The following is an 11,036-nucleotide window of genomic DNA, read 5'->3' on the forward strand; positions in this document are numbered from 1 at the left end:
TCTGTGAAACTCAAAAGAATAGCTTACTATTTATATATACATTTCAGTTGGTCCCAATACGGCTCTGTTTGCACCCATCTCTAAGCAGTGTTTCCCTTTATGGCATTTTCAGACATGAGGATGCTGACAGCAGCAAGGCCAGTAGTATAAATGCAGAACTACAATTCTGTTTCTGTAAATTAATTCAAGGAGTTCCAGAACTGGATTCCGGAAAAACAACCGGACAGCAACTGCCTCTGTCACTTGACCATTTCAGGAAAAGACTGGCTAGTTAGGTAAGTTGTTCTCTCGCTTCAAGTCTTGCATTCCTTATATGGGGCATTATTGCCGGGATGAACCAAGCCAACGTACTATTTCCAAGACAAGGAATGGACTTCTCCAAGGCGCATACATAGCTAACAAGAGGCTGGCTTGATCTGAATGGACTACTGGGGCATAAGGATAAAATAATTATGCCCTGATTAACAGCTGTACCACAATCTGGGCCCTCCCCAGCCGTCGTCTTGCTTGTTCCCTCACCCTGGAAAACACGAGGCCAAACCCATGTGCCCGGCATGACCGCCTTCCTTTTCCTGGGATTTTCCATCCCTAACTAATCCACCAAGTCTTCAGTCTGGTATATTTCAAGGAGTTATTTGAATCCTGTTGTATTTCAAGTAATATTCAAGCAGTGGCAATGCTGGGGGAGGAAATCTGCCACCGGTTGGGAAAGCTCACTGTGACATGTTTAGTCCTGGAACTGAGGAAAGAGGCGGATCTCCCCCCCTTCTCCTCCTTGAAGGTCTTAGGTCTACACACCATTTCTTACGTATCAGTCATGCTGTTTTTTTCAGCTGGAAGCTTTTCCATGCACAGGTTTTCTCAAGTCAACTCACTGGCTCACCTGCTTGAAGAGCCTCTCTCAGAAGCCATCCTGAGAACCTGCTCCCCTCCTCACTAATCTCACCATTCTGAACTTTGGAGCATACAGGAGCTGTGCAAGAGACTTGCTGCTTTGGCCTATTCCAAATTTCAGCATGATGAAAGACATCTTCTTCCTGTCCTCAAAAATTATCTGGCATGCACAGTGCCCTTGGGGAAAGTTAGGAGTCACTGGTGCCCATCTTACAGACTGGCTAATAAAGCCAATTCAAGATGGGTTCCGGAGTGAGTCACAGTCATGCTTATTTATTACATTTCTATCCTGTCATTCCTCCCAGAGGAACAGAAACGGCATATTTAGCAGATCATAGTCATTGGCCGTAAGCCTCTGTGCACAGAAAGCTTTAGCTGCAACTGGTGGCACATCCCAGCAACTGTTGTATTTCTCTGTGCAGAAATGGAAAACAACTTGCATGTTGCTACACAAGGGAACAATTAACTGGATTCAGAATTGTAGAACTGGAAGGGACCATGAGGATCATCTAGTCCAACCCCCTGCAATGCAGGAATCTTCTGCCCACCGTGGGGCTTGAACCCATGACCTTGAAATTACGAGTTTCATGCTCTACCTACTGAGCTATCCCTCAGTCTATAGCAAGTATATGAATGCTTCTCATGAAATCTACATTTATACTTGTTTCAAGCATTTTCACGTCATTAAAAAAATAAAAATTAAATACAAGAGTTATAAACATACACACATTTTGCTCCTACCTATTCAGGTTTCTGAAAGTAAACAAAGTCCAAAATGGGCCGAGAACATCAGCTCCAAATCCACAACTGCCTAAGCTCAGAATCCAAAACAATCTAGGGTCACAAGGAAATCAATTATTGTGGGTGCTCAAATTATTGCTCCCACCTTTTGCTATCGCAGCTCTGGTTAGAGCCAAAGCGCATTCAGTTGTGTAAGGGAACCCAGCCGTGAGACTGTGCATGGTTTCTGAAGGTCAGCATTGGAAAGGGGGAAAGAGAAATTTTGTGAGTTCCTGGTATGTGGGGAAGGAAAACGGTAGCAGTACAGTAAATTTCCACACTGGCATGTCATGAATCCCATAAAAATGCTGGCGACATCCACACGATTATAGAAGTGATAACCAGTCTCATCACTCCAGGGGCTGCAGGGTTTGGGGGGGGTTGTTTCTGGACTGCTTAACACCCCAGCTTTAATCTCAGATAATACTACTAGTACAACACAATACAAGTCCAAAGCCTTTTGAGACAATAAAAATTCTCAGAAGAAGTCAGCAGACCTTGATGGGGCAATGGAAAAATTTGCCCTCTCCTCCTGACAAGATCCATAGCTCGGATAGTACAGAAGGCTTTAGGAAAGCCCTAAAGTTCTGGAAATTAAAAGGAAACACACACTGTGGACATGGCAAAACTCTTTAATCACTGTTGTACTCTGAATTTTGCTCCATAAGCATAAATTTGAAGGATTAAACGGGATCTTAAAATGTGAATGCTATCAGACTTTTAAAAAATAAATTTTCCATTTCATGCATAAATGCCACAAATAACAAAAAAACTCAGATCCCTTCAGGATATCCATGTTTGGTGTGGATAAAGGGATATATTAGTACAAAGCAACTGCAGTTACCCCAGTACTGGATAGTTCATCTCTACATACATCCAGCAATGGAGAAGCAACAGCCGACCTGGGAACTTCACGCAGTTCTTAAACCGAAAATGGCGTCCGGAAGAATAAAATGTGTGCAGGCTAATAGACACAACTGCAGTTGGAATAGAGAGCCCCTGTTAACATCCACAGTAATACTCTGGAGTGTAAGCAAGTTAAATCTTGAAGCTATACTAGAATCTCCGGTTACATAAACACCAAATCCAAAGGTATACCCTGCTCAAAAAAGTAACAAAACAGGTTCAAGTAATTTTCCATTTTTCTTGTGTTGAAATATCAGAGTCACTGTGAACGGTGTGGAAGGGTGTTTTGTTTTTTTACCTCCGACTCTTCTGAATCTGAGATTCCTCTGTGGTTTGCTTAATGAAGCCAGTGCTAACAAGGAGAATTCCCAGACTGCAGAATCTCAGCTTTGTTTGCTTTAACATAGCCAAGGCAAAAAACAGACAGCGCTCAATCAAAGCTATTTTTCCTGTTTTTGGCAATTAAGGTTGCAACTCTATGGCTGCAAATGGCACTGAACTGAACTAGTCGTTACTGGTCAAAGCCAGTTCAGACCGATGCTTGCCACCAGCACCCCCATCTTAAAACTAGTTTGTGTTGGGAGACGGCCAACATACATCCAGGACTGTAGAGCGAGCCGCAGAACAGCTTGCGACTCTGCTAAGAATTTTACAGACAAACCTCTGCACTGTGATCTCCCTTGTCGTTTACCCTCAGATACCTTTGCTGCAAGAAAACAGGAGAGCCATCAGGTGTGCTCACTATCTCAACCATGCAGTTAACATACTTTCAAGAGAGCAGGAGGAAAGAAAAGGCAGCAGTCTCACTTACAAGGCAGTAACACCCCAATGAACCCTGAAAGGTTTGCTTCTGGAGTTAAACATGTTCAGGGTTCCAGTTACAGATAGGTAGCCGTGTTGGTCTGCCATAGTCAAAACAAAATAATTTTTTTTTCCTTCCAGTAGCACCTTAAAGACCAACTAAGTTAGTTCTAGGTATGAGCTTTCGTGTGCATGCACACTTCTTCAGATACACTTCAGATACAGTGTGTATCTGAAGAAGTGTGCATGCACACGAAAGCTCATACCAAGAACTAACTTAGTTGGTCTTTAAGGTGCTACTGGAAGGAATTTTTTTATTATGTTCAGGGTTGTACTGGAAAGGGCAAGAAGGCTGAAGCCTCGAGCAAATAGGCTATAAATTGCAGTTATAGGATTCCTGCATTGCAGGGGGGGGGGGGCGTGCACAAGATGACCCTCAGGACCTTTTCCAACTCTACATTTCTATGAAAAGCAACCAAAAATATTCCCCGTCCATGAAAAAAAAAAAAGGCCAGTGCAAAGCCAAGTGATGTGATCATCCTTTACATCCAGCAAGAAAAGGGAAGTTACTAGGGAGGAGTTCAGCTAAATGAATGGGATGGCTGACTGGGGCACTAAACGAAAGCTACCCAAAGGCAACGAGATACTACACACTATGTGATAATTGTACAGACTACCAAGAGCAATGCAAACTTTCTTGCCCCACTGCATCAAGCTGTAGGATCTTGTCACTCAGATGTTTCCACAATTAGGGAACAGCCTCTCCTGTTTCCACTTGTCCCGCCTGCTTAATTAGCCATTTTAATTAACCATCCTGCAAAACTTGGACCCTGAGGCCTCTACAGAAGTACAGTTAAGGAAAACCACTCTGCTTTCAAATTGAGCACATGAAAGGTATTTCAACTTGAGAGGGGTGTGTGTGTGTGTGTGTGTGTGTGTGTCCCCCATTAGGACTGGGGTTCAAGCCCCTTAAGGCTCATTGGGTGACGTGGGGCAAATCCCACCTTTCTTCCTAACCTGCCTTGCAGGCCAAGGGGAGAACTTAAATCCTTGGAGAAAAGGCAAGATAAGCATTTTATATAATACGTACATAATCAAACCGGAGACTTTCAGGCCTAAATAGACCAGGGCTCATCACTTTTAACATAGGCTAAGTCCCCCCACTGCCCAGACTTCTATTTCTAGCTGTTTTTCTCGGCACGGCCTCTGAAAAGAAAAACCTTGCAGACTTTGGAAAGTTTTTAGTTGATCTTAAGAGGAAAGCGCTACGGTCCTGGGAAGGCCCCCAGGCTTTCCTGGGCCACTTCCGCCGTCTGTCCTGCGGCCAGCCTCTCTCTCCCAGGACCGGACCTCCCGCCCCGTCCTGAAAAGCCCCGCCAGCGGGAGCCCGGACCATTTTTCGATTCATGCCGGCAATTCCCTTCCCTTTCTCGAACCTGGTCTAAGCCGGTGCAGAAAGAGGCACCTACAAGCTGCAGGAAAAGAGAGAGAGAGCGCATCCTGTCTGCCCTCCTGCCAGCCCTTTTCACCGGAGGCGCTGCTAACCCATTTTGTCACCCTGCAATTGCGAGGAAAATGGCTCCCTTCTCCCTCCCGGCAGCAGCCCGGCCAGGAGCCCCGGGAAAGGAGGAGGAGGAGGAGGAGGAGGAGGAGGAGGAAGGCGCCTTTCCTCCCTGGGGGAGAAGCTGCGGGTCCCCCAGTCCTGCTGCGGCGCCCAAGGGCGGCAGGCAGGCAGGCAGGCAGGCGGGCTTCCCCTGCTTCTGTCTCCGGCTCCGGAGCTCGGCACCTGCCAGCCCAGGAGCGGGACAGCCGAAGGAATATTCCCCGAGGGGGAGCCCGAGCCCCGGGCAGGGGGGCTCTTGGGGGGACACCCATCCCCGGGGCGCCATTTGGATCCGGGACGGTCCGGGCTTCTCGCAACCCCAGAAGAAGTTGCCCCGGAGCAAGAAGGGAGGCGGCCCAATTCTGGACTCTTCCTACTTGGGGCTCCGGGCGAGGAGCCGCTTTCGCTCCCGGCCGGGGGGGGGGTTCCTTTTCCCGCCCTCCCGAGGGCCAGCCCCGCAGCTGCTGCTGCTGCTGCTGCCGCCCCGCCCGGCTCCGGCTCCGGCTCCCTCTCCGGCGGGACCCCCGGCCCTCCCGGCCCCCCGGCTCCCCGCTCGCCCGCTCGCTCGCCCGCTCACCCCTCGGCCCATGGCGGCGCGGCTGCCACGTGTGCGCTGGCTCCCTCCCTGGCTGGCTCCCTCGCTGGCTGGCTCTCTCCCTGGCCGGCTGCTGCTGCTTCGGGCGTCTCTGCGGGGACCAAGCTCCGCCAGCCGCGCTCAGGCCGAGTGGGCGAGGCGCCTCTTCCGCGCCAGCTAAAGCCGCCCGCCCGCCCGCCCCGCCCGGGAAGGGGCGGAGAGAGAGACAGGGAGGGAGGGCGAGGGCGGCCCGGCAGGAAAAAGACCGGCGCCCGCGGCCCAGAGGCTCCTGGGCGCCCGCGCTTCGCCCGCCGCCGCCGCCGCCGCCCCTTCCCGACTGCGCATTGGGCTCTTGGGCACCCGCCTGGGACGGGGCAACCGGCGGCGCCTTCATGCGGGCGCCAAGCCTAAAGAGAGAGAGGCACCTCGGGTTCAGAACTTAACTCGCTCCGGAGGGCCGCTCTGAACCTGAAGCACCACTTTAGCTCCTGGGGCCTCCTGCTGCTGCCGCTGCCCGATTTCTGTGCTCATCCTGAAGCAAAGTTCTGAACCTGAAGCACTGTCTCTGGGTTAGCAGAGTCTGGAACCTGAAGCACATGTAACCCGAGGTACCACTGTATACTTATTTGACCTCCTTCACCCTTGACCCTAAATAGACAGTGGTACCTCGGGTTACATGTGCTTCAGGTTACAGACACTTCAGGTTACAGACTCTGCTAACCCAGAAATAGTACCTCAGGTTAAGAACTTTGCTTCAGGATGAGAACAGAAATCGTGCAGTGGGAGGCCCCATGAGCTAAAGTGGTGCTTCAGGTGAAGAACAGTTTCAGGTTAAGAAGAGACCTCTGGAACGAATGAAGTACTTAACCCGAGGTGCCACTGTATAGTTATTTGGATGTACTCCGACCCATCCGGGCCGGCCAGACTCGGTTTGGGAGAGCAGCCCAACTGGGGCTCCGCTGGCCCTTGGGGCTTCTGATCTCATGACTCGGCTTGCACAGATGCTACAAGATGGAGGAAGCCTCTAGATCATGGGGGGGGGGGGTGAAGTCAGACCTCAGCCCTGGCTGCAGCCAAGTGCCGCCCCCCCCCCCGATGCCCAGGCCTGGGCGATGTGCAGGGAGGTCCTGGGCTGCCCAGACGACAAGAGCCTCCCCCTCAGCCTCTGATACGAACCAAAGGAAAGCAGAGCAGTATGTTGGGCGCCAGCTTGGCTGCGGGAGTTGCCAGATGGAAGCCTACAAGGCACCACCCAACTGTCTTAGGGACTCCGCTCCAGATTGGTGTTGGGTTTACTCAGCCTTTTCTTCTCCCGAAGGTATCCCACCAGGCAGCCAAGCTGGCTTAGGATCAGAGTTTTTCAGAGTTGGCTCCCTTCCCAGGTGGATGAGCCCCATCTGTCCCTCACTTCCCTCTACAATACGGGCAGAAACCACGTTATTGACTCTTGAACCCGCTATTGTTCTTAGCCGCCCAATCTGCCAGAGCCAGGGACTGAGCGAGGGATTGAGACCCATCAACTACCCTCATCTGGTTTAGCGGGTCAGTCAAAGCTGTTTCCCAGGGTGTCGCCGCAGTCGCATGCTGGCAGCTTCTAGGAGCCACAGGTGGGAGCTGAGTGCAGGGTGGGGACCAAAGGTGGACAACCATGACGTGTCTTCCATCAGAGGTGCTACCCCTCCCCAATCACCCCATTCATCCTGACCCTAGAAATACTGTGATAAGATCAGCATGGCACTTGTGATGCCTTTCAGTGATCAGGTGAGGAGACTGGGGAGCTGGCCTTGCTTCTTGAGGGGATGGGTGGAATTGCTGGGCAAAAACAGAAACCCAAAGGAACCTGCAGGAGAAAAAATAAAATTGCTCCCAAGTTTCTCAGGAAATGGGCAGCGAAAATTCTTTTCTTGGTTAGTTGAAGATTGAAATAAAGGCCCAAGGGTTTTCTATACGAGGTTGTTTAGAGAGAGAAAGCAAAGAAGCGCAGCTGGTTTTGATTAGCCGCAGGCATCTGCAACTGCTTCAAAAAGCAGAAGACAGCTAGTGAGCCCCAAACAGACACTGAAAACAAGCGACTTCATCAGACATCCTGCAAGCAGCACCCAATGTGCCTGCCTCAAAAGGAAAGGGAAATACCCAGGCACAGCATGAGAATATCCCAACTGAAAATAATGAGGCAGCTACCCTTACTGTGCAAGCTGAGCAGCAGGAAAACCTGGATATCCACGGGGGTGTACAGTGCTCCCTCGGGTTACAGACGCTTCAGGTTACAGACTCCCCTAACCCAGAAATAGTACCTCGGGTTAAGAACTTTGCTTCAGGATGAGAACAGAAATTGTGCTCCAGCGGCACGGCAGCAGGAGGCCCCATTAGCTAAAGTGGTGCTTCAGGTTAAGAACAGTTTCAGGTTAAGAACAGACCTCTGGAACGAGTTAAGTTCTTAACCCGAGGTGCCACTGTCGTTTCATCAGTTTGCATGCTAGATGCCATTTTGGATCAAGATGGAGGACCAAAACATGACTTTGACAGGAATTCACCTGGTATTTGGTGTCATGGGTCCAAACTCACAAATGACAGTATCCATTTAAAAATCACAATACAGTATTTGTTGGTTTCTAAAAATTTACAGGATGAATCTGTTCCTTGTTACGAGTTGTGGGCAAAAATATATACTAAAGAAATACACCTGTCACTGTGTGACATATGTAACTGAACTATTCCTTGCTATTAAAATGGCCATTCTTACAGCACTTTCCCTCCAAATTACAATGAACACAACTGAATGATCTTTGAGCAGAGTGAAGATCTGGTTATGTCCAAGGGCAAGTGAAGTTTGCTTGTTGGACTGCTGTTGAATGAATCAATTTATTTCGGTCACTGACCAGAGTGTGGGCTGTTCTTTGTTGAGTGTCACTTGAAGACCTTTCCCAAGGAAACTTTTATAAAGAGGTATTGACCATTTTGGCTAAGACCTTTGAAAGACTCCAGTTTGTGTCTAAAGAATGATCTGTTTTGTAATATATTTTCCTTTGTGTTACAGACAGACAAGCATGAACAGAAAAAAGTCTGACTAGTTTCAGACCTTATGACTGGCATTCACCACAGCCAAGGTAGGTTCTGTGTAAAATGTTTTTAATTTACGAATTTATAATTTGATTTAGAGTCCTACAGTATTGTTGAAGTTGCATATCTTTCTGTTACTATTAAATGGACAAATCAATCAATCTGTTAGAAGATAGTTCTGAAACGCATAATCCCTGACAAATTTATTATAGCATAAATTTTCAGGGGCTATGGTCCACTTCCTATCCCTCTGGACTTCGTTAACATATATATATATATTGCAGGAAATTGTTCAAGGACAAAGCTATGCAATGTATATCAAGAAAGTATTTTGGAATAAATTTGGAGAAAAGTGCTGGCAAATGTAGCACAGGTTTGATGAGGGTTGCCATACATCCAGAATTTCCCAGACATATCCAGAATACTGTAGTTGGAAGTAGTGTCCAGGTGGAAATAGCTAAAATGTCCAGGAAAATCCAGATGTACGGCAACACATGTCAGCAGTGTCGTTTTTGGCAACTTTCCTTTAAAACTTTTTGTGTGCTCAGCAACTTTGGGCAAAAGTAAAAAAACCACACACAACTGAACAACTTTGCCCAAAAATGCTCAACAACTTTTCTGTCTGGATTTTCACTGTTTGAAATATGACAACCCTAGGTTTGATAAACAAATTTAATTTTCCAGAATGGAGTCTGTTACACAAAAGATACAGGTAAATTTCCAGGATGAGCAGGGCTGCAGCAGTGGAAGGAACCAGAAGGAAGGAACGGAACAGGAACATCAGCTTGTGGGTTGTGTGTACATGAGAGGGGTGCTGTCGTTGTTGCCTGTGTGTTATTCGAACTGGAATAGTGTTGTTTGTGTATGCACGTGCTGCTGTCTGTATGAAAGCTGGGGAAGGATGCATGTATGGGAATGAAAGGAGAGGGATGGGGGGGGGGCTAAGAGAGATTTCCCTTGTAGTAGCATGTGGTTTGGCTCACTTAGATGATCTGCACTCCTGTGTTTTACGATCCCTGCAGTCTCTCACAACAATAGGCCACATTCCAGAGTTTTGATAAGACACTGTCTCATCTTTAGCCTGTCCCCCTGGCGTAGTATTTAGAAGAGAACAATGGGCTGCATTATATATTCACCACACTTGGACCACACTGGACAAGCGATAAAGATAATAATAAAAACATTGATGTAATGGTTACAGAGATAATATGTGAGACGTACCGCAGAGCTACAATTAAGTCTGCTGACATGAAATTAGGCAGATTTTCTTTAAGAACAAAACACAAATACATTATACAGTCACAACCCCTCCAGTTTAAGATTCTTCTTTTAAAAAAATAGAATCATTTTTATTATTTTTTTACTGGATTTTCAGAGCACAGAGAAAATCCAAAGAGAAAACAGGCGAACTCTGCTTTGAGAGTGAGGTCGTGTGGCAGCTCTGCTGACGGAGAGGTCTCCAGGGTCGGGGAGAGAAAGAGCCGCCCAGCCTCCGGGATGTGGTATGAGATCTTGCCTGGCTTGGGCCTCATGTACGTGTGCCTGGTCATCCCTGGCGTGAGCACCACCTACATCCACAGATACACCAATGGGGGCAAGGAGAAGAGAATCGCCCGAAACACCTATCAGTGGTACCTGCTGGAGAGAGACAAGCGTGTGTCTGGAGTAAATCGCTACTATGACTCCAAGGGTTTGGAGAACATTAAGTGAAACCGCGGTGCAGTGAAAGCAACTTAATAATCATGCATTTGACAAAGTGTGGAGCATATTGATTGTAATCTCGAGAGGACAGTAAGATTCTAATACTGCACCAATAAAATTGCAATAAAGAAATAAAATACAAAAAAAGGAGAAAACAGGCATCTGTGATACAGGTAAAAAACATCAAAACACAACAGTAAGGGAAGAGAGATTACATCAAAATAGCTAGCTAGATCAGGGGTCAGCAACCTTTTTCAGCAGGGGGCCGGTCCACTGTTCCTCAGACCTTGGGGGGGGGGCGGACTATATTTTGAAAAAAATAATGAATGAATTCCTACCCCCACAAATAACCCAGAGATGCATTTTAAATAAAAGCACACATTCTACTCATGTAAAAACATGCGGATTCCTGGACCGTCCGCAGGCCGGATTGAGAAGGCGATTGGGCCGGATCCAGCCCCCGGGCCTCAGTTTGCCTACTCATGAGCTAGATCCTAGACAGATCCAGAGTTCCATATTTCAAGGGGAGCTGCTGAAAGTTTTGCAGGTGGTGTTGGTTGGCATGTGCCACGAAGTTCCACTACAGAGCAGGACCCGCCCTGGTGACGGAGGCCAGGTCTGCTGCCCCTGTAGATTGCGCTGCCTGAGGCAGTCGCCTGGGTGTTGGCCCTGCCATGCGGTGTGAAAAGTGTCAGGTTTAGCAGTCCCGGCAGAGCT

At 48.2% G+C, this 11,036-nt stretch overlaps 1 protein-coding gene across 2 annotated transcripts in view; it reads left to right on the forward strand.

Annotated features, from left to right (window-relative positions):
* NDUFA1 (NADH:ubiquinone oxidoreductase subunit A1) overlaps positions 1–10,374 on the forward strand; it is a 62,138-nt gene extending 51,764 nt beyond the window's left edge. The window contains exons 1-3 of one of the 2 annotated variants that reach the window (XM_081845725.1): positions 6,873–7,100; positions 8,596–8,665; positions 9,994–10,374. In XM_081845725.1, the coding sequence (XP_081701851.1) occupies positions 8,641–8,665; positions 9,994–10,328 (360 nt within the window). In that variant the 5' untranslated portion in view covers positions 6,873–7,100; positions 8,596–8,640 and the 3' untranslated portion in view covers positions 10,329–10,374. Of the gene's footprint in view, positions 1–6,872; positions 7,101–8,595; positions 8,666–9,993 lie in introns of those variants that run through there. The other variant, XM_081845726.1, reaches the window with a different exon arrangement.
* The last annotated feature ends 662 nt before the right edge of the window (positions 10,375–11,036 follow it).

Source organism: Podarcis erhardii, assembly GCF_964252035.2.
Source record: "Podarcis erhardii genome assembly, chromosome: 17".
NCBI lineage: Eukaryota > Metazoa > Chordata > Lepidosauria > Squamata > Lacertidae > Podarcis > Podarcis erhardii.